General features: G+C 41.9%; 1 protein-coding gene and 2 long non-coding RNA genes across 7 annotated transcripts; 2 read left to right on the forward strand and 1 right to left on the reverse strand.

Moving 5' to 3' along the window:
* Positions 1-267: 267 nt before the first annotated feature.
* Positions 268-24743, reverse strand: TRMT61A (tRNA methyltransferase 61A). 4 transcript variants are annotated; one of them, XM_027638338.1, is made up of 4 exons: positions 24530-24743; positions 20943-21302; positions 10874-11140; positions 268-1682 (listed from the first exon to the last, which is right to left on the reverse strand). In XM_027638338.1, exons 1-4 carry the CDS (start codon positions 24531-24533, stop codon positions 1354-1356), a joined length of 960 nt encoding a protein of 319 aa, XP_027494139.1. In that variant the 5' UTR covers positions 24534-24743; the 3' UTR covers positions 268-1353. The 4 variants fall into 4 exon arrangements, with proteins under 4 accessions (XP_027494139.1, XP_027494140.1, XP_027494138.1 ...); XM_027638339.1 differs by lacking the exon at positions 24530-24743 and adding an exon at positions 24019-24124; XM_027638337.1 differs by lacking the exon at positions 24530-24743 and adding an exon at positions 23873-23978.
* LOC113944798 lies at positions 23736-27813 on the forward strand. Of its 2 annotated transcripts, none has more exons than XR_003526801.1 (4): positions 23736-23837; positions 24845-25023; positions 26067-26172; positions 27733-27813. It is a non-coding gene; the product is annotated as an uncharacterized LOC113944798 (long non-coding RNA). The 2 variants fall into 2 exon arrangements; XR_003526800.1 differs by lacking the exon at positions 23736-23837 and adding an exon at positions 24080-24177.
* On the forward strand, positions 26179-26939 carry LOC113944799. The gene is made up of 2 exons (XR_003526802.1): positions 26179-26341; positions 26549-26939. It is a non-coding gene; the product is annotated as an uncharacterized LOC113944799 (long non-coding RNA).
* Positions 27814-27884: the final 71 nt, after the last annotated feature.

Below are 27884 nucleotides of genomic sequence, written 5' to 3' on the forward strand. Positions count from 1 at the left end.
TGAGCTTTCTTTAAACCGTTATGGATTAGCGTTCTGCTATAACACGTTAAAAGCTTAGCTTTGTTTATTTTTGTCAAGAATGGGGGAGGGATATCAGGTTAAATGTTCAGGCAGCAGTTTATGAATGGCTGTTTCTCTTACAGGGCAATCAATATGTTCAGGTACCGAAGGCAAAGCACAGCTAAATGCTTTGAGTGACAGCACTAGTGGCTGGAATAGAAATATCTGCGACTTTACTTTTAAAAATAAAATAAAGGAGGAACTTAATAAATTTGCATAATTATTTTAATCTATAAATACAAAATGTAATCCAGCATTCAAACAGTTCATCACACCCACCAGCTCTGTATGGAAGACCAAAGAGTAAATGATCTGAAAACTTAATTAATAAGGCTGGTTGAGGATTTTACTAAGTATGCATTATTGATGCAATTTGGAGACAGAAATCCTGCCAAAAGCAATCTTTCTGTCATTCAGCTGCAGGAAAACAATACACCATAATGCAAAGAAACCACCAAACAAATGGAACCTCAGCCACTTACAAAGAGGTGTTCAGATAATATTAACCAGCTGTTCAGTGAATTTTCACAGTGGATTCATCAAATATAAAAGTGGATGTTCCATTAGAAATTGACAGTTTGGATCCAGGTTCAAATTTCTACTACAAACTGATGAGCACAATATACCAATTTAAACTAAATCCATTAATTACCACACTTCTTTGACCTCTGTGTAATTGAAATGATTTGCAAATGCCAGTCTGGAATGGAGTAAGAGTTTGTGCTCCTGAACGCTGCCAATAATCCTCTGGAACACTATTCCAAGGAAACACTAATTCTGTGAACAGTTGTGTTGGCAACCCTGTAATCTTGGAAATTTCTTATCTAAAATGGAGGAAGGAGGCACTTTCACATTTTTAAGAGGAACACAGACACTAGAAAAGTTTAAAAACCAAAGTGTCTAGTGGTGCTAGGAAAAAACAAACCCCATAAACCTCGGAAAGTAATTCAGAAAAAAAAGGAGGAAAAAAATCCAACTTCTTTGCAATTTGTATGTTGTTTGTTTTGCCTTCTTATCGGAAGAAATCTTTATTCTGCTCATTCCACTGAATGGCCATTCACTATTAATTTATCTTCTTTCTGACAGCAAGTAGAGCACCATTCCAGAATTTCAACATTCCCTTGATGCTGCTCTGGTTAATGCTTGTGTGCTATTTAAACAAAGCATATTCCAACTAAATCTGACTATATATGGAATTCCCTGACAAGTAAAAATTTGGATGCCTTACAGAAAAGTGCCATGAAAACAGAACACACACAGAACCCACTCCAGACGGCACAAACTCAGCTTGTACTAAACCAGGCTCTTGGTGGCAAAGGTCAGGTACCCAGTGTGCCCCACCATCTCCCTCAGTGGCACGCCACTTTTGAACTGCACAGTCCCTTGCTGCAGATTAGCACCCGGGCTACCTTGGTTTGATGGGTTGCTGCTGTCAAAGCCAGTGCCAGAATTATCCTCAGCTGCTTTTCCAAGGTCAGGGATTTGCAAGCTAATTGTCCTTACATTGTACACTCGGAGCAGAATTTCCAAGGTGTTAATCTCTGTAAAACCATATTCTTCCATGGCTAGGCAGGTCCTTTGAACTTGTTCGATGCAGGGGGAGAAGGAGCAGATGCGGCCACCTGCAAAATAAGACAGGTGTTGGAAAATAGGGAAAAAACCAAAACCATACACTTTTAATCTTTTTTACAATGTCTCCCAGATGCCCGTAGAATTACTGTTATACAGACAAAGTGAAAACATTCCTCAAGAAAAACTCCATGAGGCAACTCTGTGTGTTTAAAGTATCAGCACAAAATCAAACTCGGACGACCCCACGAGCCACTTCAGACCCTTTAAAAACCGCAACAGCAAATTCATTCATCTCCCACATCCAATGTTGCCCACCACATTTGTTCACAGTAAAACTGTTAAAAATCGATCCCTTCAGAGCAGTGGACTCTTTTGGAATCACCATCCAGAGTTCTGGACTGAGGCCCCAAAGTGAAGCTGGCACGTACACAAAGCCAGAAGTCATTCTCCACACGCTGTACAGCGCTGCCTTCATTCGAGTACAGGCGCGCGTGCACACACCCCCTGACAAAAGCGGCTGTGTTTATTTGGGAACGATGGTATGCGTGTGCAGAATAAAGTGATCTCTCCAGGCCATAGATGGAGTGCTGTTAAGGCTTTACCCTTTTAGTCAAGCTGACTAGCACGACTCCTGAGCATTAAAGCTTACTGGATATCACATCGGGCAGGCTTACAGCAAATGCTGTAAAACTCTAGGATAGGACTTTTAAGTGACAAAGTTAACACTTGTCTCCTTGTCTGTGCACAGTTCTGATTTTTGATTCTAAATACAGAGTATTAATAGGCCCCTTACACCTTTCTAAGTGCTACAATGTCACCTTAGCAGCTGAGAATAGAATGATTCAGATTTACTCCAAAAAGCCACAGCCAAATCAGATCAAAGAATTATAAGGACACTGTCTGCCATAAAGCCAGGGCATGTGCTTTCACCCAGGACACAGTGTCCCCCAAGGCAACTGCCCTTCCTGAAAAGCTTTTGTGCAGGAGGAAGGAACACTGGGCAATGCAGCTTTAGCTATTGTTTTACTTATTACAACTAGGTGAAAATGCCTGCTGACCTGATTTGCATTCCCTCTCAGTCCTCTCCCAGGCTCATCCAGTCAAGCTTTCCAATGCCAGTTGTCTAAGTAGTTAAAGAACCCGTGCAAGTCAGAGCAAAGCATCCTGCTAAAAATAGAGGCTATGCTGGGACTATATGAAGCCTGCTTTATCTCAAACTCCCCTTTTTTTTTTTTTTCTTTTTCATTTCTCAAGTCAGATCTCTAAAAAAAGAAAGCATCAGGTCTGAAAGCATCACTGTAGCACTCTAGTTACTGTACAGCAATGATGTGCTGGGTACTGCCTGGGGAAGAACACTTTCCACAACCACTAATCCACCATACACTAAGTAGGATTTAATTTTAGTCCTGAAATAAAGTCTCCGCAGCAAGGGGCTCTTACCATGGATCTTCGGAACAAAGTACCCTGGACAATTAATTCCCTGGAGTGACAATTAAAACTCAAATCTAATAATCACCTGCAAAATTAATGCTGGTATGTGACTTTATTAATCAAGTCTGTGGATGCTGATTTAATTGCACACCCAGTCCGTTAGCTCCCACAGAATTAGATTTGTGTGTTCATCAGGATGGCCAGCAGTATCAAAATGTTTCCCAATCAGACAGCTAACCTTTTCTGGCCAAAGCACTACACACTTCTACCATGTCTGTAGATGTAAAACAGAAAAGCTAAGAAAAAAAATTCTGTTACATAATTAGAAAGCTACTGTGAAGCACATTTGTTATAAAGAAAAGATTTTATATTCTTATTGTGTAGGGAACTGAGCAAATGTCTAACTTAGCTAAATGTCAGATCACAATTACTCTTTGTCTGCAAAGCAAGAATTTGCAGAGCGACCAGAGACTTACTACTATTTCATTCAGGCTTTTTGGGTTCGGTGTTTTATATTGCAATAAAAAAGCGAATTATATTCACATTTACAATAAGTCTGTTCTTATTTATTCTGACTCCAAGGGGTTTAAGATATGTTTAGGCTTTTGAATTCACATGCTCTAGATTTACAGTCAAAAACTCAGAAGTCTGCACACAGCTGTTGCCATACAAGCTGCAAAGCCACCTACGGTTCTTGTCAAGGCTTCAATTAAAGGCAGAGCACCCGTCCTTGTGCCTCGGGGTGGTCAGCTGAGCACAGCACTGTCAACACCAAACTTGGTGAAGATTTATCAGCCTGCCTCCTCCCAGCTGCTGGGGGAAGTAGGGTTACAGAAAACAGGCCTCCAAGCTGTTTGGTTGGGAAGAAAGTTCTTGCTTGCAATAGCCAACATCCAGAGGGGAAGAGCAAAAAATAACGTTACTTGACTTACTGCGCTGCTGGAAGCTTCTCAGCTATGAAGAGTGAGAAAACAGTGGAACTGCTGGTATTCCATGTAACTGAGACCATCCAGTGGGTTTTAGTAGTTCTGCCAATTTTGTTTTTTCTCCTTTCATACCTATTGTTCTGGATATTTTTATACATCTCCTCCAAATAAATATACCTACGAATAGCTTAGAAGCAAACTCACCAAGCATCTATCCCTACAGTTCCTAACAAGTGGGAGAGGGGTCCCCTCTCCTTTTTCCTGTACACACTATCAGGCAGGCCAGATCTGACTTGCAGGCTGGATTTGTTTGATTAAGCAGATATTAAGAGAAGACTGGAAAGCTACAATTAGCAGAAGGTTGGAAGGCAAAAATGAAACTGCAGTTCCAGACTGTGAGAGGCTGTCTAAAATAGAAACATTTGGGAAGTTTCAATTGCTATGGTGTGTTTAGACCAGAAAAAAATGTAGAAAACCAGCATGCAGAAGGGCATGCTTATCTGTCCTAGGAGCAGAGACACTGTCATCTTCAATAGGCCAGATGCTTCTGAATTGTCCACACTGTGGGCTGCCCTCTGTACCCCCCAGGATTACCAGCTAGGCAACACCCCTTCTGTCACAATCACCAAACAGATATAAATCTAGATTTCAGCATTCACAGTTCTCAGATTCTTTGAGAGCCCTCTTGTCCTTTAGACACCAAGAGGCTTTTAGAGCTTAAAGGACTTGAATATGCATTGCTTTGTCTTGCCAAGCCAAGGATTCCTCAGTGAATGAAGAAAAGACATGTACTCCCTCGCTCTCCACTGGCTCACTGGGGCACCCTGCTCTGTCTGTGGATCACAAGGAGGTGGACTAGACTTGTGAGCAATGATAACATCTGAACGGCAACTTTATTGTACAAATTGCATTTGTGTTCTTTCAGAGATCTCCTTTTAGGAGAGCTACCGTTCCTAAATTTGGTTAATGAGATCTATGTGTCATCATAAATTGATATAGTAATTATGAGAGATTAATCCTGTTCACATTGGGAAGCTGTGTGAGCTTTTTGATCTGAAGAGCTGTCTAAAAATGTGTTTATTCATGTATAATGCATCTGACAAGTGTTACAGTTGAGGAGAAGAGAATAATGAGACTGTATGAAAGACTTAAGTTTTTTTCTACCTTCAATTTTACAGGGAGTGAGTTAGTTTGAAACATTTAATGGAGAGGTTAAATGTCCCAAATCCATAGGCTGGAACAAGCCCACACAGTCCTGGCAACCATTGTAACCAGCAAGAGGGTTGAGAGGATACGAAAACTGAAGTACGATTCAGACTGCAATGATTAGAAAAGAGAGTTTAAGGGAAGGGGCAAATTAAAGAGAAGATTTTAATCCACATAGCACTGTACATTTTAACAGACAGGATCTAGCTGGTAATTGAGGGACACACCATTGCACTCTACAAGAGGCCAGTGCCTCAGAAATTGCTTCTTCTTCAAGGACAGTTCCGAGAATATTCCTGTGCAACTCCAACAAACAATTTTGTTTCTGATTTGTCTGAGCAAGGACTAACACCTCTACCAGTTCTATTGAGCTAATAACTGCACTTGGTTTCAAGAATGGAAAATCTCAGTGCTACCCAATTAACAAGAACTCCAGTGCATGCTTAAGATACAGAAAACGTGTCCAAGCAATGTGCTCTTCTGTAGGTTATATGTCACACACGCTGCAGTTTTTTCATCATTCCATTATTATTCAGCAGATGCAAAAAGAACACATGTAGTGCAGCACCATTAAGTTTCAGGGAAAAGGGCCAGTAATTTTAGAAATGATTCCGTGATGTAAAGAATACAACACAGCATTTTTACCTCTGGTAAAAGAACACAGCTCTGGGTTTTGAGACTTGGCTGCACTGTCATAATTGGAAGATTACATTACAAAGATCTCAAGGAAGAAAAAAAATCACACAGGCATTATCATTGTGTAGGGGCGAGGCAGGAGAGTCACCGAGCAGCATCACTGTGGCATTTACTCTGTGCTAGTAGGACACTAAAAATATTGCCTCTGTAAAAGGGGACAGAATGTCCTTTAAGTGCGTGTGCTCGTGGGCGATTTGATGTAGCTTCCCTGACAAGTGAAATTAGAGGATTTGGCTGCTGAAAGAAATTAAAGGATATTTCTTGATTCAGAAAAGAGAATTTTCTCCAAATCACTTGCCAGCTCATTAATAGGATCTTGATGTGATTTTTTCTGCAAATGTGACCTTAACCTCTGCATTTGTAGGTGCTTCATCCAAAAGGAATTTATTCCTGCTCATTACTATGGGCTGGAAAAAGCATGCAACAAGGAAATTTAAAAATCAGTTGGCTCCAAATTGGGGAAGAAAACCTAACAACTTTCTTTAAGTATACTTTAATCCCGAACTACTTCTCACAAACCATGTAAAAGCCAGTAGCTTTGGCTGGTTTTCCACAGTGTAGATTTTGATGCAGAAATCCTTCTGCTTAATTCTCTACACGTGAGAGAGTCACCTGTACGTCAGGCCAGACCCACTGTGTGCACCTGACCTACCAATCCCTGACAGACCCAAGCCAGGGTGATGCTCTCACATGAGATACAACAACTGGGGCTGGCTCAGCAAACAGCCAGTGTTTGGAAAACAGAGGAAGCTGTTTTGTGGGTTAGCACCAGGTCCTGGATCCTAGTGGTGCAGCTTTGCACTAGACCAGATGGCCTCTCAATGTTGAGAGTATATGCTGCAATTAAAGTCAGTTTGTGGATCTTTAATCACCCCTTGAGTTAATTCTCCTTGAAATCAAAGCAGGTGCTACACAAGCAAAAGCTGGTGCTGGTATTTTAGCAAGCATTTATTGCTTCATCCATTTGTTCCAAAATAATATCCTGGGGACACGAGAAGTGGTGATACCAACCAGTGCACCACTTGCACGGGTGGAGGATGACAGCATGCCAGACTGTCAGGCTCCTCTTCCTGCCCCAACACATTCCCTGTGTGTTCCTGAGGTAGCCTGACCCCAAACAACATCAGCCTCGATGTCACTGCCCCCTTCTCAGTGTGACTCATCCTGGGGTACTCCCTACTCAGACACCACAGGTGCGAGAGTTTTGGAGAGGCCATGGATTTCAGCTGCTCCTCAAGGCCACACCTGGGTGGTTTAAAAATAGGACCACCAATAACCTCTAGTTCTCAAGAAAAATAGCCAGTGAGACTTTCTGAATGGACATGGTATTCTCTGAAATCCCAGGGGAGGAAGGAGGCAAGCCCAAATGAAAATTGAAACTAGCTAAACTAGGCAATGCCTTATCTGCACCACAGGTGACTGGGAGATGAGATATTATTTATGCTCTTATACAGCCTCTGTAATAACCAAACCTGGCAGGTTAGGACAACAATCAATGGCTATGCCAAGGGAGAAAAATGCAAACTAGACCTGTCCCTTGTGTACAAGAGAAACAAATAAAGGACTTTGGAAATTAAAACCAGCTGTACTACAGAGTACTGCTGAAGGCCTTCTGTCATGGCAGGAAACACAGAGGCCAAACAGAGAGATGTTCAAAGGGAACGTTACCTGCAATGTTTCTGGGGGGGAGGGAGAATTGACAGTACCATGTTGCCTGATTCAGGTGGTATCTCAAGGATCATAATTTGACAAACTCATAATTTAGAGGCTTTATGATACTCAAGAGGGAACAGAAAGTCTGAATTTAAGAGTAAAATCTTTAAAGAAAGAAAGGCAATAAAAGAGGGGTGATTTTAATAATTTTGTGACTCAGACTGTTAAACACCACCAAGGACCAACTTAAAATGCAAGAGGCCAACCCAACCTAATATATGGCTGTATTTTTTCATCTCCCTACCTAAAAATTTAAAATCTATATGAAAAGTATTGTACCAGTGAGTTTCTCCCTCATTTTCCACAGCCTGGGAAGAAATAGACAGTATTTATGAGGGTAGAGTAGGTGGGTGCAGAATTATATTCAAAGCACTACAGTATTCAGCTGTGAGATGACTGTGAGTCAAAAGTTTCAGGGCATTTGAGAACTATAGAATATTGAGGGTATTTTTGTTACTTCACAGTTTTCTCATTTTCTTAATTTTTAAAAATTTAGCCTGAAGGGGTTAACAGCAACTTTGCAAAAACCACCAAGGTCAGATACTGGGAACAGCAGCTACGATTACAGAAAAGCATTAATCAGCAGATGCTGCAAAAGAAAAACAGTGCAGGTCTGGAAATGAAAGCAGGTTCTGCACTGCAGCAGTGCCTGAGAGGTATTACAAGCAGCATTTCTGCTGGAAGTATGACTGGTGAAATCACCACAAAAGGATGCAGCTGAGATGCAAACCTGAGCGTTGGCAGAGTGCATCACCAGAGAACAAGAACCTTCTAGTCACAAACCCACTGTGCCGTTTTTTATTCTTTCAGCTCTTCAGAGGTTGGCACTGCTTTAAATGGGAGCCCAAGCTGCTGTAAGTAGTGTATTTACAGCATGCTGCAAGGCACAGTGAGTGATAAATGTACTCTGTAAAGAGGATCATTAACACTCAGCCTACTAGAAGCTGCAACTACTCAGGACCTTGAGCTTAAGTAGGAGAGAAAATAATTTGATAAGGTTTTGTTAAGGTTAAGAACTCTCTCTTACATACTGTCTCAGCTGAACTCTACCTTGGGTATTGTGGTTTTAATTGAATTTGCTATATATTGAATTTGCTTAGCTGTGCTTTCATTCAAAATATCTTAAGACTTTAGGTACTAAATTACCACTGTCTGGCAGTACAGCTGTGATATTTGCATGGCACATCACAACCACAGTGTGAATGGTTCAAATGTGACCCTGTCCAGATCCGAGAGAGAGAGGGCATGGACAGAAAAGAGTGGCAGGACTCATTTTCTCCAGTGATGCTTTATCACTGCACTAACCCTCGGGTTGAGTAACAGGAGTATGTGCACAGACTGTCCTTACTGCAGAAGAGCTTTAACTATTTGAAAACAAACAAAGGAGCACTATAAAATTATCTGCCTGTGGTAGGGAAAAGGAAGCAGTTACAGATAACCTGTTCTGTTTTAGATTTTGCAGCAGTAAAAAGATCACAAAACTGCCTGCGTGATTTGGAATAAAACAGACAAGTGTGTAAGTTTGCACATACTACTACTGCAATCAATTATATTTTATATGGAAAATAAAAACAGTTTTTGTTTCTATGGAAAATAAAAAAAAAAAATGCCCCGAGTCAGTCAGGTACTATGAAGCCCAGAAGATGAGCCTTAGACTACTACCAGATCTCAGACACAGGTGGCTGTTTGCAGCAAAAACTGCAGCAAGGATCAGCAACTTCGCCTTTGGAGTGGTTCATAAAGTGCATGACGACACTTCACAAACACAAAATGTGGGATTTTGAAGTATGATTTATATTGCCTCAGCAGATGTAACCACTTAGCATAGCACAGAAAAGTACAGCCAGATGGTACGGCCAGTTTGGGACTATAATACCTTTTCTAGGATTTTAAAGGCTGTAGTAATACAAAGATTCAAAACTTGGAACTGTTCAAGCAGCCCTGCTTAGTATTCCAAGCATGCACCACTTAAATAATTCAAATTGGTCTGCGCAATGCAGCGCCTTCTAAGCTGGTAAGTCAGCTGAGTGTTGTGCTCACTAGATTAGATAATTTCAGCATGGGAAGGGCATTGTACAGTGCAGTGATTTTTTTTTTTTTTCCCCAGGACATACTGGAAAGCTGCTACAAATTGAACTGTAACCACTGCAGGTACAGAGTGCTAACAAGTCTTACTCTACCTTTAATGAAAGTGTGTATTATACTGGGATCAGAAAGCTTTCCAGAAAATTTTCAGTAGTAACTGAGGTAGCCTAACAGTGGGGTTGGTCCTGACTCAGCAAGGTAGTGCACGTTCAGTGACCTTTAAGATAAAGCTTAAATCTTGTGATTTCAAGAAGATTTATCAATTCATTTGAAGTCAGGCCCATGATTACATATTTTAACAAAGAACTGGGCCTTGGCACACAATCTAATTTTACTAAATTCACGTCCCAGCATGGGCACTGTTCAGCACTCCATGCTCTCTTGCTTAGAAAAGTCACTTTCGTAGGTGGAAGTAATTTGGCACAAGTTAGTTCAGATCCACACTAGTATAACATTAAGTAGGGGAAAACTTATTCCGGGATAAAAGAATTATTTAATTCACTGAAGGTTATTTTTCAATAGGGAAAAGATTCATAATAAAGTGATGAAATCGGTGCAAAACCTCAACAGCAGTTCTCACTTGCTGTCACCATCCCAGAATAACTGGCATAAGCTAGAACAGCCTTTATGTTCCATTCCCACTGCATCCAACAGCAAACTTCTCACTCGCTCCAACCGCAAAGATTTAGGGCAGAAACTGGCAAGCATATTTAAGTGTAACCACATTTTTTTTTAACATTACCAATGGGGTGCTCTGTTAAATAGGCACAAATCTGCAATGATTGATGTGAACTGAGGCTGAACACCTTTTATACAAACACCTTTCCACTGAATTGCCCAAGAAATTTGCTTTCAGCATTTATTGTTACTTCTGCTTCCCACACACCTCAGATCTAGCAAAATGCACTTGGACAAAGGTTCAAAGGGTTTTTTTATGAACTGCCCATGCTAATTGTGGCAGCTCGCACAGGCCTGTAGGAAAAAATTGTTCTTCTCCTTTCAAATCTTCCACTGTAAATTGAAGATGCCTTTTGAAGGTTTTTCAGCCTTAGAAACGCCTAGAGACTTTGACATTTGAGAACAGTGATCACACAGTGGAAGGGAGCAGATCTAGCGCATGGCTCAAAGGCAGAGATGTGTGTGTGCACGGTGCTTCCTGAACAAAAAGAGATAAATGCAGTTACCTTCAGCTTTTAACGCTGACTTCGCATGTCCTATGGCTTCCCATGGAGATGGAATATCCAGGAACACTGCGTCTGCAATGTTTGAGACACCAAACCCGTTTTTGCAGACGTCCTGGTTGGTCACGGTGACCAGGTGATCCACCCCGTGCTCCCGAAACTCCTCCCGCGCCTTCTCGGCCCTTTGCTGGTGGAATTCCACCGTGTACAGGTGTCCTGTGGGAGCCACTGTGCGGATGAGAGCATGGGAGAGGGATCCACTGCCTGTGCCTAGAAAAGACAAACAACTCGTGAAACGCCTTTTGTCAATGCCAAACATCAGAACACAAGTCTTCTCCATTAGTCCTCCTGCTTGGAACACTTATTCAAAACCCAAATGAACAGAAACCAGTGGCTCAGATACTGAAAGAGAACAGTTCTTCCTTCACAAGGAGAGAGGGACTAAGAGGCCTAGGAAACAGTCTTTAGGGTCCTCAAAGCATTGCATCTGGCAAACTCAGGACCTGTCCTATCTCCCTGGAGTAAAAAATTAATGCCAAGGGTCAGCTATAGCTTTAAGAACTGCCACAAGAGAGCGTGAGGAAGTAAATGCAATGGGAAAAATTCAGGGAAATTAACTGGAGAAGGTTTTTTTTTTCAAAGCACCAGGCTCTTCTAGGGTGAAAAGAGATTAGGGCAAATTTTAACGGATATTCAAAATCTTACACTTCATTAAACAAAGAAAAGATTTTGGCAAGGGTCCGTGCTTGAAAAGTCCATTAATATCCACGCAAACAAATGGCCTACAGGATATAGAGTTTGCTTTGCCCAGACCTCTTAAGAGACATCCTCAACTCGCACTGAAATTATCCAAAACTAAGGCCTGCTGGCTCCTTGCAGCCACAGTGACTGAACATCTGCTTTCACGTGTCACTTACACACGTACACACCTACACAATCTTAACTTACTGCAATGAGATCCATCACAAACCTGAAACTGTAGGTAACTGCATTTGCCACGTACAAACAGGGACTAACAAGGCACAGATTTTTCCTTGTTTTGGTTTGATAATTTAGGAAACTTATTTTAAATGATCCATTGGAGTATTAAACAGATGAGTGACTAATAATGAACATTTTCACTGAAGAAAACACCCATATACCAATTCCCATTGCAAATTATACTCACTCAAGTGGCATTTAGGAGAGCAACCCCCCAAATTCAAAACACCGCATCCAACCCAATTCAAAAACCCTCAGCAAATTATCTGTGTTAATTGATTCATAATTCTGTGCTGGGAACACATTTCTCCTGTAGAAAGAAAATCTATTTCTAGCCATCTTCAATGATTGTTCAGGTTAAATTTCAACCTGAAGCAAGTTCTTTCAACTAACATAAATCTTAAAACACTTATAAGGGGCGGAATCTGACGTACAGCAGCTCAGAAAGGAAATTAATTAAGGGGCACAGGGGCTGGTACAGCTGCTTAATTGGAGCAGTGCTTTCCATAATCATACAGGAAGTCCAAGTTCACTGACAGATCCAAGGTTCTTGCCCTCTAGTCACACAAGGGGAGAAACACTGTCGTGGCAGTGTATTTAATCCGACAGCTCTGAAAGGGGAGACCTTCAGACTGTAAACAGAGCTCAGGGCCCAAGTTTGCCACCGGATCAACCAACGCCACCGCGGAATCAGCTCAGCTCCTCTGCTTCCCTCTGGGAGGGCTCTGACCCCAGTGGGCAGACTGGCACCCCCACCCCCAGCTTTAGCAGGGCAGATTAGAGGGGGAGGAAGGACCTACACATTTTTGCACTGGCTTCAGAGAGGTCCAAGGGAAGAGAGAAACTGCGACACATGCATTTAATAAAGTGAAAATCCAGGCATTTGTGCCAGTATTGAAATAATGCAAACAAAAAGCAAAACACACTTAAATGTGCTCACATCAAAAACTATCTAGTTAGGGCACTTGTAGGCTCTTAAATGTCAACACAAACTTTTCCCTGGTCAAAAGGAGCACAGCAGCCATGTGGCTGAGAAAACTCAAAGATATATGTGCATAGAGAAGAAACAGCATTCCATTGACTTCTTTTTTAAATGACAAAAGCAGGGAACTGTTGTTCACAGAGTGCTAAAGGCTGAAATTCTGCCTTTACATTTAATGACATAAGGGAGGATTACACTACCGAGAACTATTGTAAAATGAGGGAATTTAATTATTTTACCTCTCAAAGGGGTAATGCTGCACACTTTCTCCATCTCTCTCTGCTAATCTAGAGGAGTGAACAGAAGGCCTGTCAGCACAGCTGGGCTGTAAGCAGAAGAGAGAGGCAGCTTGTGCATGTATCCAGTTTCCTTTTTCATATTCTTTTACATTTTTAATCACTTTCCTTTTAAATCTGCTCTTAAAAACACCACAGAAGATATGGTTTGTCTACTTCATAGGAAAACCCATTAAGATTTTTTGTCTTCTTTTCTGATACTCCTTTTTTATTTACAAACTCCAAGCCAAACCCTGAACTAAACCCAGGACTGCCTGGAAGTCACTACTTGCAGGTGTATTACAGCAGAGCTTTTGTTAAAAAAGGTTGCCAGGAATTATTTATTGTTGACTGGCTACTGCAAACATGAGAACAATACATATGTATCACATTTTAACATATCAAATTCTATCACATTAACATCGTTAATGAGAGTATTTCTGATGCTGCTGCCTGCCTTCTCTGTAACAACACCCTCAAAACTGCTGAAAACAAAGAACAAGGTGGTGAAGAATTACACACCATTGTCGAATCTCTTCTTGAAGACATGACAGATTCTGAATCCAGATCTGTGAAATGATTATGACCCTCTACTCTCATGTGCCTGATAGTTCTGCACACTTGATGTGATCCATTAATAACATGAGAGTCTGGCATAAGTCCAGACTCACCACATGCCCCTAAGGTCCAATCAGTACTGTCTACAGAGGTCAGGAGTTCAACCCTATGTTTCTGTGATGTTGTAGAAGGGGAAATGAATGTTTATGTTCACCTTCTTCCCTGTATATCTGCAATGTTCCACATTTCTGTCCTCCCACCACCTTCTCAATTAATTTTCAATTTCTGTTTGTGCTTATTTTGAAATCACTACTAAAAAAAAGCAGTATTCAGCAAAATAACTCAAAGAGTCTTAGGCACCAGTTTTCACTAAGTTCTAGCTCAGTACCAGTTTCACTGAGAAATGAAAGTATTCTAGCATGACAGGGAATCAGTCAGGACAGCAGCAAGGAGTACTACTGAAGCCATGTACTAGAATGCTACCAAACCAGAGATATCATAGCTGAATTGCCTGTATAAAATACAGGCAAAAACCTGAATGTCAAAAATCACTATTTTACATCAGAAGAGGCAAGATAAGAACTGGAAGAACTTCAACAGATTTTCATTCGCATACAGGTGCAGTGAAATGCCTCTGTTCCTCATCTGACCTAGAAGAAGAATATAAGACACCTAGAACAATAGAGTTTATAACTTTTACACCAGGATGCTCCCTTTCTGACAGCCTGCACTATAAATAGCCTTGAAGACTGTTTGCTCTCTACCACAGGACAATGCCCATCTAACTACTCCATATTAATCATGAATGGATTCTACAGGAGAAAGGTAAAAGAACGACAAAACAAAGACATTCTTAGCAGCTGCTGCTTTAGAGCTCACTTAGGTGAGCACTTGTGTCATTGCTAATTTTCACTTGGAAAACGTGATGCTCTTTCACACTGACTACTCTGTGATCTCAAACATCTTAGTCAAAGAGCAGACATCTGCATTGCAGGCATTCATGAGACACCACAGGGTCCCCAATATGCCACACTCCAAGCTCAAGATCTGAGGAGGTGGCACTGTGCAGGGGATCAGTGTGCAGACTCGGAATGTGGTCCATCTCAGTTCAAAGACAGGAATTAAAATCCTCTGTTAAACACACATGGGTTAGGTGGCTTACAACCCTGCACACTGATGTAGCCCTTCTTGGGCTCAAGCACATGCTCTTCTCCTTCTCCAACACATTTAAGCTCAGGGGAGCGTTTCTGCCCTCTTCTCCCAAGACAAGGAAAACACTGCAGTTTTAGAAGGATTTCAATCCTAGCAAGTGGACACCTAGATGAAACACTCTAGCTCAGCACCTAGTGATACTTCCAATTGCAGACAATAAACTACTGACCAGGCAAACTCCTTGATCCTGGCCCTGACCTCCAACAGATCTGTTCTTCTCACTTATTTATCTGTTTTTCTCCGCTTATTTAAGTAATGGCTTTTCCACAGAGAAGCCTCCACACAGCTACCTGGAGACAATGTCCATGTTAAGATCATTTCTCACCTTCTCAAAGTTGCAGTGGACAACATTTGAGCTGTTCAAAAATAACACATGCTATTTCATCACAGAATACCGTCAAGAGAAACACAGGTGTCACCACAGCATCGAGCACAGTGCTTGACTGATATGGAATACAGAGTACATTTTTACACTATTTTCTGTTGTCTGCTTTTCTTATTGCAAAGGGATATTTGTCTAATCTCCTGGAATCCCATCCATGCCATAAACATAAGTGACCTGATTCTGTGTTCCACTAGCTTTCCTCTTTGCAGGCTACTGCTTGGCTTGTCTTCCCTAGAAATTTCTCATCAGGGGATCTTCTTTTTAATAAAGGAACTACAAATCGTGATTTAAGATCTATAGATGTTTACAGTGCCAAACAAAATCATTTTGGAATAAAGCTGAATAAGCTCCTAAGTGCATATATAGGTTCATATTGCTTGGAAACACGAAAAGAGAAAAGTACACAGTATGTTATTTAATTCTGGGTCTCTACAATACCTAGTAACATTTTAATATAACTAAAGCTTCTGATGCAAAATCTGGCTACCGAAGATATTCTGAAATGAGTAAATACAACAAAACAATGACAGTGTTGCTGTGTTTGTCTCCTAGCTACGCCACTTAGACCTAGCAAATTGTAAGATGGGTCATGAGTCAGCCATGAGAACGGAAGGAGCCTCAAACCAAGGGAAAATTAATCTTTAGACAGAGCTAACAACTCCACAACTAAAATCTGTCAAGAAACACTGAACAGAGGAAGACTGCTCACTGTACATGACAAGTTTATGTAACCAGAAAATCATTAATGACTTTTAATGAATATATGAAGAGATATTAAGCATCAGATGGAAATTAACCCAAAGATCCTACTGTGAAGATAGTCAAGGGCACAAATCATGGTGCCAGAGGTCAAACACAGCAAGAGCAAGGACAGAGAGGAAGAGGAAGAGAGGAAGGGAGAGAATTTCAAGGAGATGAACTGGTGGCTGAAAGAGAAAACAGCAAATCAAAAAGTTCCCTTACAGTCAAGGAGTTCCCTTTACAGAAGATTAGCTCGCTCTCCTGCCTACCTGTTGTGGACACCACGCTGAAGCAGGAATTTTAGGCAGCAGGTTGGAGGTCAGAGAGGGCCACTGCTCACTGACCAAACTGAGAAGTTGAGAGAAGAATAGTACGGAAGCTTGAAGGCTGGCACTGCCTACAAAAGGATTTAAGAACTAATATTTCCTTAGAGATTCAAGAGTCTTCTACAGAATGGATATAATATGGTTAAGTTCAGAGATGCATGAGAAGTGAGCTCAGGTGAAATTACAAGATGAAAGTGAGCCCAGAAAGTCTGGAAACAAATGTTTTTAGGGTATGGACAGCATTCCACATCAGCTGCATGACAGCCACAAGTCTGAATACATTGCAGTGATGCCTCACGTGATCACTTTTGGTTCATAGAATCATCACAGAATCACAGAATGGTTTGGGTTGAAAGACATCTTAGAGATTCTCTAGTTCCAACACACCTGCCATAGGCAGAACACCTTCCACTAGATCAGGATGCTCAAAACTCCACCCAACCAGGACTTTGACACTTCCAGGGATGGGGCATCCACAGCTTCTCTGAGTGGCCTGTGCCGGTGCCTCATCACCCTCACAGTAAAGAGTTTCTTCCTAATATCCAGTCTAAAGCTGCCCTCTGTCAGCTTAAAGCCCATTACTCCTTGTCCTATCACTCCATGCCCTTGTAAAATTCCCTCTCCAGCTCTCTTGTAGCCCTTTTGGGTACTGGCAGGTGCTATAAGGTCTTGCTCCAACAGGTCCATGTCCTCCTTATGGTCCTTCTGTTGAGGGCCCCAGAACTGGGCCAGTTCAGTGCTTTGGTGTGGCAAGAGAATACTGTGCTCTGTGACATTTGTGTTGATAAGGCCATTCTAATTCTTCAAGAGGTGCTATACAAGGATGAGGTTTTCTAATTCTCTCACTCTAACCTGAACAGCTGCTAAGAGGTAGATAAGGGAGACATTATGAAACACAGACATTAATTAGTATGAGCACATTCTAGAATCAAATACTTCCAAACTTTGGTCTATACATTACACTAAAGACAGAGCTGCAAACAATTTACATATTCCTATGGCACAAAAATTGTAAAGACATGAGCAGGATTTGTCAAAAAGTCTATAAGCACTTCAGAAGAGTCATTAGCAGACAGATGACTTGCTGGGACTCCACAACTATTAATGATTTATTAAGTGTCCATGAATCATTAAGTCGTCACTAATTTTTTATGAGTGTACTTTTAACAAAATCTATACCCTGGCTGTGAGTTTGAAAATTTCATAATTGTTTTTGAGAGGCTCTAGTGTAAGGCTGGGCAGCAGCTCTCATTATCCCTTTACTTAGAAACCATGAGGACCCAGAACACTGTTCTCAGCCTTCAGAAATTCAGTCCATGAGCTCAGAAACCCATTGCTGTGTGGCAATGAATAGGGTTTAGCAATTTTTAATTTGGGATTTAGCTGAAGGGAAACAAAAAAATCCAATTAACATTTTCGCTCATGTGAGTCTGATTTTGCTGAATGCTGAAGGATCACTGGGATGGTGCTTAAAGTACTTTTAACTAAATTACATTTTGTCTAAATACTATGCTCCATCAAAGCCAAAATATTTCTGAGATTTATCAGATTAAATGAGGTTTCACAGTGCTGCACTGTGTAATTCTGAGGGTAACCCTGAGCAATTCTGAGGGTTAGGACAGACATTTGTTTAGGTCTCACCAGGGAGACAGGACAGTAAAAAAGCCTCCATCTGTGGAGACTAGAAAGAAAAACACACATTTGTTTTGAAAAAATATCTGAAAGTTTTCATATTGGTTCCAACGTAGCATAAAAATAAATGTAAACCCCTCAAAATCTATTGACAAATGGAGTTGTTATATTACAGGCAGCCTTACCTGGGAAGCTGACATCAAGACTAGTTTTGGAGAGTGACACAAAAAAGAAAGATTCAGCTTATTCCTTTATCTAGACAGTTGCTGCACATGCAGTGAACACAAACTGGATCAGAGTTACCTGACAAGAATAAACTTTCACACTATCAGGCCACTTACAGCAGGTATTTAAGCAGCTCTCTCGAGTATCCTTTAATTCTGGGAAGATCAGGCTGCTAAAAACTGTATCCAAGCAGGGAATTCCTCAGACCAGAAAGCAATGCTTTCAATAGATCTTAGCTCCAATATTAGTGCTAACATTTTTAAGATCTTAACATACCTTTATAAATTAGAAATTAGCAGAAGACAGAAAGAGGATCATATTCCTACACCCCCGTAATGAAACATCAGGCAGATGCAGAGTTCCCTGACTGAGTATGCCTGGATCATTTTAATTATGCATGTACTGCTGACAAGCTTGCTCTTTATGTGTTTATTAAAGATTATTAAAAATAGTAAAAACTGTATGAATACGTTTGTATCTTTTATGACAAACACAACTAATCAATTTAAACCATATAATTCAAGTGATATAAAATTAAGCCTTCTGGTTATTCTACTCCATTTTTATAATCACATACAAAAGATCATTTATACTCGTATTCACAGCATTACAACACGACACAGAGGGTATTTCATCTTACTATTTCGATCCTTTCTTCACACAGTTGTGGAGACTAATGCACAGTTCTGCTTTGCTTACACTGTGTAAATGCAGGGCACAATTCCACATTCCAATCAGCAAGACAAGAGGAAAGGAGCCCGGGCTCTTTACAGAGCCTGCTTTGCCAGTACATACAGCAACTGTGTGTTTAAGTTCAACTTCAAATAATAAAAAAGACATACCTCCATGCTAATTAATGCTCAAAACACATCTAGAACCAGCAGCAGCAGGAGCAGACTCAAGTGTCATTGCTAGACCAGACTTCCTGTCTTGTTTCTACTCATGGCCACTGGGCTGGTTCTGTGTAGCACACACGAGGTTAACTGAGAACTAATGATTTTGGATCACTGAATACCATCTAATTTGGGATGGCACCAAAGTAGATTACATCACCACACTGGAGGCTCTAGTTGTCAATGCCTGTAAAATTTGTAATTCAAAGCAAATCTGAAGTAAGATCTCTTGCTTCAAGGTTAACCAGACAGATTTCATGCAGTACTTCCCTTCTTTGTGAACAGTGAGCCTTTCAAGCAAGACAAGCACAATTTCAGCAGTAAAACTGTTCACTTTTCCTGGACAGCTTAAGTTGCAATACATTGATAGCACAGGCATTAAAATAAACCTGGGGGCAGCTTCCCATTAGCAAAAAGAATTATTTGTGGCTATGATTTTGGACTTGTAACATTTTTGGAAATCATCAAATGTTTCCATTTCTTAGCTCTTTAGATAAACAAGTAATCTAACATTTTCATTCTCCCTAGGCACCTTTGACGTTACTGAAAACATTTTAAGTGCTGCTCTGTACATTTGACTATTCCAAGGGAGCAGGAACACGGAACAATTCAAATCTCCCCCTCCCCCAAATAATTTGTTGTGGGTTTTTTCCCCATCCTGTCTAAACATAGCAGGGAGGGAAAGAGGTGAAGAGCTCCCTGATGAAGCTACTCCCCGTGACAAACCTAAAAATGCCCGATTGTTCTACAAACCAAATTCCAAACTCAAAGGACCCAACCATCTTCACAGTGTCAGAGGCTTCTGCACATGGCTTTGCCTGTTTCGAGTGCTGCTGTACAGCAACCAGCTCAATGTACTGGTTCTTAACCAGGGTACAACTGGATGCAGAGATAAGTGGTCCTTATGCCTGAAAAGTTGCCCAAAATTATGTTTGAGTGGGAACAGGAAATGTTAAATGCAGGAAAGTACAGTGCATCACAGTCCTGTCATGCTGATCCTTTGTCATATCTATGCTTGAAAGGGAAGCATATGAAACTGCTTCATAAAAACACTCAAAGGAAACAGCCAGAAAAAACAAGGACAAGCTACCTCATTTCATATTTTTTCAAACTATAGAAATGCACTCAAATCAAGCAAGCTTTATACTGCCTGCACTAATAAAGTTATGAAGACATTATTATGAACTCTGTGTAATCAGGAAAATATCTATTTATGTAAAATTTCACTCCTTACTTCCAAATTAAGCAAAATCACGAAAGCTGTAATAAATGAAACCAAGTTTTGAAGAACACATCATCCATTGTATTATATCAGTGATTTTGCATGTAGTTGTGGTGCTACAAGTAGATCACACTTGGGAAGAGAAAAACAAAATATATGTACTTACATGGTATCACTTCATATAAACACTGCCACTTTATTTCCCTCATTAGTTCAACACTCTATCATCAGAATCTCTTCCATGAGGCCATCTCAGCTATATTCTCTGAAACTGCAAATTCAAAGCTCAACTTTTTATTCAAATCGTGTATTTAAAAACATTTTAAAGTACTTAACAACAGTTTTAGAAAAGGGAAGTGAAAATGTGTACATACTTGTTCTAAACAGATGAATTAATCAAACACATACTCAGAGGTACATCCATACACAAGGCCAGCTTACTGAAGTAGCATCAGTTGTTGAAGAAATAGCAGCTGGTAACATGTGCACATGAAATAAAATTATTCAATGTGTAGGCTCAGAAAATTGCATCACAGCGGGAAAAAGCTCACCTTTCAGCAAAATATAAAGAAAACCCAGTTTTTTCATGGAATTGTTGGTGTTAGTTCTTAATAAAGGATTTCAACATAGTAATTATTACCTGATTCACATACTATGGAGCCTGGCTTCAGTTCTAACATCATGGTGATTATAGAGATGTCAGTGGAATACAGAATCTGTGTCCTGTGAGGGAGATTCATGGTCCACAGTTCTGGAGTTGGATGAAGAATGAACACCCATCCTCCCTTACTGCAGGTCACTTTGGAGCCGTACTTCTTGCCTATGAGGTCTGTGGAGTGCCTGATGACCCCATACTTAGTCTGTGTTACAGTGCCATGCTGGACTTTCACAGGAAACATGGATTCGTGGCCCAGGAACACAATAGCTGTGTCACCATCCTTTATGGTATCTCCATATTCAACAAAACTCATTGTGACAGTTGTTGGCTGATGACTGACGCCTAGAAAAGATTAAATAGGTCAGGAGAGTTTCGCAGGATCTGAAAGTACAGACATAAACCCAAATAATTTTATTTTCCCCAGTACAGAACAAAACCACACTGTGCAAATAAGACGTTAGGAAGAGAACTCCAGGAGGTTCAGAGACCTCCCCCCCCACACACACTGCACTCCTAATCCAATTAAAATCAATGGAAAAACCTACAGATTTGAATATAACCAGTATTTTTCCTGGTTTATGGTACATTTTAAAGAAAAATCGGGAGATACATTGTAATTTCTCAGCCTGCTCCAAAATGCTACTGAGAAACTTGTACAATTAGTGCAATTAGTACCAATTTCAGTACTTTGTCCAATTCCAGTTCATCAGCACTCAGAGCATGTTATTAAGCAGTAACTTTTATTCCCATTTTCTTGCTTATTTCTTGGTGATTTACAATGTAAAGACACACTACTACTTGCCTTGACATAAATCACTAGTTATTAAGACCACTAACTAAAGTTTACTTGACAGTTCTCCAACTGGAGGTTTAGAGATTGGATAAACACCGTATCTGCATTAATTTATGCATAAATTTTACTAACTACATGGGAAAAAAGAATACTGTGGTCTTTAATTTGCCATTGGGGGTGCAAAGTAATTGTCTGGGAAGCAATCTGGGCTGCAGCTAAAGGTAAACAACCAGTTGCAAACTAATGCAAACAGTTTTATCACTTCAGCCCCGTGGTCTTGGAGCTGTTTAGAGAATTACAATTAACTTTTGTTGGCTTTGAGTAGACAATCTAGAAATCAGAAGGCAGCTTACAATGAAACCTGGCATTGCCTTTCAGATAAGGCAGCTAAATATGTAAGCTGCAGGTTGTTCAGTTTGTGGAATTAATTTTTTAAGGAAGTAATGGTGATCCCAAAGTAAGAAATTAAAGCCTTTGACAGAAGGCTTTGAAAGTCAAATTTCCGCTACTTCTTCCACAACATAATCAAAAGCAGCATAACTTTTAGTTTCAGAGTAATGATTTGGTTTCAGCACTTTTGCATTGAACGTGTAGCAGCTTGGTCCTGCTTCATTGTTTTAATTAAAAACTTTCAGTTCTGGAACTGTAGTCTGGTTTTGTTGACCAGAACTCCACGTAGCTCAATTTGCTGTTAAGCAGCTACATTTATAATTTCAGTCACTGACGCCGATAAACAGATGTGCTTGTGGGCAAAACTTCCAAAGCTCATGACACGATTATTGCGTAAGGTGTTCAGATGCCAAAGCAGAACAAGCCTGTCTGGATGTATGGTGAAACAGTAAGAATGAATTCAGAAATGTATACATACAGGATGTTGTGAGATAGCACAAATGCTGTGTTTTATAGCTTGCACCTTCTGATTACATTCATGTCTTAATCGCTCATAAATGATACCTATAGTTCTCATTGTAGATACTATTAATGCAGTGCAGCTTTCAGCTCTCAGAACAGTGCCATTTGAAAGGATCTCCACTGTAGTCCATTTCTTTCACAGTATTTACTGCAACTACACCCATGTGCAAAAGCAACATTCCTGCAGCATGTCTGCAGGGACACAGAAAGAGCTCCCTTTGATCACACAAACTGGCTCCCAGTTTCTTTGCCTTCCTTTGAGCCACTACACTTAACACAGCTCATTGTCACAGCAGTGAATCACAGAATCATAAAGGTTGGAAGAGACCTTCAAGACCATCAAGTCCAGAAAGTCCAGTCCATGTCAGTGCACACTGACATCCCAAGTGACTCATCTCTCAGGCTCAGATCTCTACCTGGCACATTATATTCATTTACTTGGGGTAAAATTGGTGTCTGTGACAAGTTTTGGAAGTTTCTTTGCCTCCCCTCCCCCCATTGCAAGGAACAGAGTTGAGCTACAAACACTTGAAATATTTTCCATTCCCTCCCAGTGCAGAGGCTCCTGCACTGTGTTACACTTCTCCTCTGGGCAGCAGACAGGGGATTAGAGGAGCATTACTGCTGCCACACGGTGCTGCCAAGTGGGGGGCAATGGCAGTGTGTGTGTGTGGGAATGGCAATGGGGGAATGGGAGTAGGGGCATGGCAGTGGTGGGAATAGCAGTGGCGAGGAGGTGAGGCAGGGCCTCCTGCCACGGGATCAGGACTTTTCTGCGGCCTTGCCATGGCTGCAGCGCCCTAAACCCAACGACCCAGGCGATCCCTCGACTGACATAACTCTGACATAACTCTGTGCTCCGTTCAACCACAGCCCAGGTATACCTCTCCCTCCCCTGAGCAGCTGCCACAAGAACCTGGCAGGCTGCCTCTTCCCCCTCCTGCAGCCTGGCAGCTTGGCATGGGGGCAGGGGAAGCTCCCGAAGAGGAGGAGGAGGCAAGCACAGCCCTCTCGCCCCCCCGGGCTGGTGAATCGCTCCCTGCCCGCGCTCCGACAGGTGACCCCGGTGCCAGAGCCCCCCTCAGCCCCCTCCCGCGCCCCGGCAGCGCATCAGCCCGTCCCTGCGGCCCCGGGAACCTCACGGTTGTTCCGGGCCCGAAGGATTTAACGCGGTATTTGCTGCGGGAGGGGGATGAGAAGCACGGACCGGGCAGGGAAGGGGTCAGAGGCGGGATTAGCCTGCGGCAGAGCAGCGTTAACCCGTGACGGCTCCGCGGGGGGCGGGACCGCCCTCGCCCCAGCGCCTGTGTCCCCCAGGCAGCCGCCGGCAGTCCCCGCATCCCGAGCCGTTACCTCCCCAGGCCCGGCCCGGCCCGGCCCGGCTCGGTTCTCCTCACACGCGGAGCCCGCCCAGCGCCTCCTTCCGCCCCGGTCGCAGGCTGCTGACGCTCCCGTCGCCTCCGCCCCCACCAGCCCTGCCTGGAGCCGGGGAGTCGCCGCCGCTAGTGCCCGGTGCGGTCAGACCCTGTTCTCGCCGCCCGTTCCCCTCAGCCCGCCATGCCCACAGTCCCATCGAGGCGCCTGTACCCCTCAGCCCCCTTGAGTCACCTGTACCCCTCAGCCCACCATGCCCACAGTCCCATCGAGGCGCCCGTCCCCCTCAGTGTTCCTTGCTGGGACCCTGAGTAAGGGGGGACAGCCACTGACTGCCCTCAGCAGCCCCCCAGGCACCTCTCGATGAGCTGGCCGAGGTGCTCCTGCCTTGGGCAGCTGCCCTCTCTGTGAAACTTGAGAGGTCCCAGTGGGTCACTGTTGAAAGCCATAATGAGGACTGGTGGCCCCAATGGGAACTTGAGTTCCTCACCCATCCAATGTGTGAGGAATCTCGAGGACTACCACCAGGAGGGCTGAAGCCCCTTCCCCAGGGAATGGCTTTGCCTTTGCCATCAGCAGACCCAAGCCTTGCCTCCAGTGCTTGGGGAATGGAGCTTCCAGAAAGTTCCTCCTGCCCTCCCCCAGGGCAGCCTACTTGGGGAAAGGCAGCTCAAGGCCAACCAGGCTCCTCACAGGGGTTTCATAAGGCTGCAGGAGAAACCACAATGTGGGCTCAGAAGCAGCAGAATCGTTATCTAACCCCCTAACAGCATGGTACTAACTCCTACTTGTGTCTCATGTTTAGGATTGAAGTGATGTGGAGAGCCCTGTGTGCCCTGGTGGTACGGGGGATGTAATCAGGAGGCAAGGAGAAGCAAAGGAGGAGAGTATTGCCTCATCTTCTGCTCACAACAAGCCCAGGCCACCTGGCATGGGAGGGGTATGGGCATAGCAGAGAGCGTGTGAATCACCCTGGACGTGCAGGTAATGTTCCCAGCTAAATCAGATAATGCTCTGTACTGTGCTGCATTCACCAGTAACCTGTAATACACAAAAATGGAGAAAGTCATCCTTTCACAATCACGACCACAGTAACGGAGATCTGTTTAGATGATGAGCTGTGACTTTTTTTGTGGTTCCATCAAGTAAAAGGGATTTTTTTTTCCCATTACCTTCAGTGAGAACATATTTTTTGTTATGATGTTGACCTACCCATAGCATAATTGCAGTAGTCTTTGTTAGTTATGAAACTCTCCTCCATCTAATCTAAACATAATGTATGCAGTTTCAGAGGTTTCTTAAACTGCAAACTCCTACTCAGCTGTTTTTCTGACTGGCAATCATGGCTCTACTTTGCCTTTATATTTCACCCACTTTGTTTAATTTTCTGACATTTTTAGTGTCATTGGCTATATTTGTCATTGTTTATGTTCTCATGTCCTTTCTTTCCCGTGATGAGCTGATGTTCAGATCACTGTGGGCCTGACTGTGTGCAAGATTGAGACACTTAGCAACTCCTAGTTTCCATAGGCCCTCAGCTCACTGGAAACTATCAGTAATTTTCAACAGACTGCCTAAGAAGTGAGAAAAAGTACACCAAGGATAATAACTAGGCAATTACATTTTAAGTGATAAATATAAATGGGAAGAGAAGTTTCACTTGACAAGTTAAGCAGATGCAACTATAACCCATTTCTTTAATTTACTATTACATGAGTGTTGTGTTTAATTTTCAAGTGCTGTTTAGTTGTCAATTAAGAACTGGAGACAATTCAGTTGTTTATAGCAAACTACTTTCTCTTGCTGTTTCCTAATTCGGAATATTCTTCTACATTTTTAAGAAAATGTTTATATCCTAAATCTTCAGCTTCATCTTACATTCACGCAGGTAATTTCAGAAGACACATTCACTAGCCAGCACCCATCCTCTCTTGCAGTTGTACACTGCACAACATTTATAATTAAGCCTCTTAGGAAGTTAGCTGCATGGCCCATGATTAACTTCCCTTAATTCTTCATTGTTAAAGCTCAGTGCAGAGATCTCTGGAGTAATCACCCCACCTTTCCATCCTGAGCTGCAGAACTCAACATGTATAAGTCAGTATTCGCTAAGATACCATCCCAGCATGGAAAGTGAGTATTGGCTCCTTTATCACAGTCTAACAGGCCATACAAGCTTATCCAAAGCAAGTGCTTCCCAGCAGATGAGGCAGATAGAGCGGGTGATCAGAGGCTGTTGACACAAGGCACAGCATCTGTAATTAAGTCACCAGGGAAGCTGGCATGGGATGCTCTGACAAAGGTAGGATCCAGTTTACACACAGCTTTCAGCAGATCTTAAAATGCTGTCTGAGTAAAACCCAGCCACTTCTGACTTACTGCACACTAGAAGTTTGTCAAGTAGTGGTGAGGGAAAAGGGGTAGAGAGTGCACTGTTTATTAAACATATAAATTGGACATATTTTAGTGGTTTTGCACCCGTGACTCTCTTTCCATATCTGCTTCTCAGACCAAAGTTCTGTGAAAAACAGATGTCTGTTTGTGTTGGAAATGCTGTAATGTATGGCACACTGAGATCTACTACCTGCTTATAATGACTGGTGTTCCCTGTTCTGCAAGACTGGGAGGGAAAGAGCATATCCAATGAACAGAAGTAGATCCTTGGATTTTGGATCTTGGTGACCTTGACTCCACAAATCTACTGAACAATTACATTACAGAACAGTTGATTGCTTCTTTGTTTGTGTGGCAATAGATTATGGAATAAGGTGAAAGGAGCCTTCAGAACCTACCCTGATATGATTTTTTTTTTCTTTTTGTGAAGAACACCACCACAAAAATATGGTATAATTTAAGAAAATGGTTTTAGTTTTATTTCTATTTCAAATAAAATATTAAAAATACATGTTTTACATTAGAAAAATCCACAATCAGAATTATGTTTGCAGCTGAGGTAATCCAGCAATGCTATATTTATATTTTAATTTATTGAGGACTCTGGGTACAGTTTTATGCTTACATTCATTTAATACTTGTTTAGCCATGGCATTACTTACAATTTACACTATTCTGAAGTGTGAGCGTTGTGTGAAACTAGTAATATGTAGGGGAAGATTCTGTGAGGTTAAAAGTGCAGAGCAGTCCTAGAGAGAGGATTTGTTCTTTGATCCGGAAGATAAGAGGCCGGACTTGTACAGATGCTGAGCCCTTGGCTTCTCCTGGAGATCTGTATATTCAGCATCTCAGTCTACCAGACCTGGAATAACTCGGAAATCTGGATGGCAGCCAAACACAGTATATTTTTATTTCAGGCAGTCTAGGCTTTTTATTTTGCAATGATTTTTTTCTATACGTACATTATTATTTTTAAATCCTAAGCAGTTCTGTAAAGTGCCCTCACTTCTTGTTGTTAGGGTGAGGGTACTGGTTGTGGTGCTGAAAGGATTGTGGTAGGGAAAGAGTTTTAGGTCATGTCTCCTGACATTCACAACTTGTATCAAGGAAGGCAACTGTGGGACTCAGATCCTCATTCACGTGGATAAAAATACACTGTTTGGACAGGAGGATAATAAACATGGGTTCTGCTGAGAGAAACACACATCAGAGAAAGATAAAGATACTATTATGTAAAGGTGAAAGTCAGATCAAGACAGTCATTCACATTGTTAATATATTTATTTCTGCAAACATCAGGATTCTCAGCTGCATCTTGCCCTTGGGACAAACCGGCTCACGAAGAGACCAGTGGAAGTCACTATTTTTGAGAATTTCAGGTGAGCTTTAGATGGGTCGGATTGCAGAGTTCCTGTGCCCATCTTTAGCAGGAAATCACCCACTCTCCAATA

The sequence above is a fragment of the Corapipo altera genome, unplaced genomic scaffold, assembly GCF_003945725.1.
Source record: "Corapipo altera isolate COAL_440 unplaced genomic scaffold, ASM394572v1 23, whole genome shotgun sequence".
Classification (NCBI taxonomy): Eukaryota; Metazoa; Chordata; class Aves; order Passeriformes; family Pipridae; genus Corapipo; species Corapipo altera.

Excerpts from the sequence above, each read along its gene's own strand:
- TRMT61A (XM_027638338.1), bottom strand. Across the intron at positions 11,141-20,942 it reads CTCCATAGTATGTGAATCAG|GCACAGGCAGTGGATCCCTC; the intron begins GTAATAATTACT and ends TGTCTTTTCTAG. Across the intron at positions 1,683-10,873 it reads GTCAGCGTTAAAAGCTGAAG|GTGGCCGCATCTGCTCCTTC; the intron begins GTAACTGCATTT and ends CTTATTTTGCAG.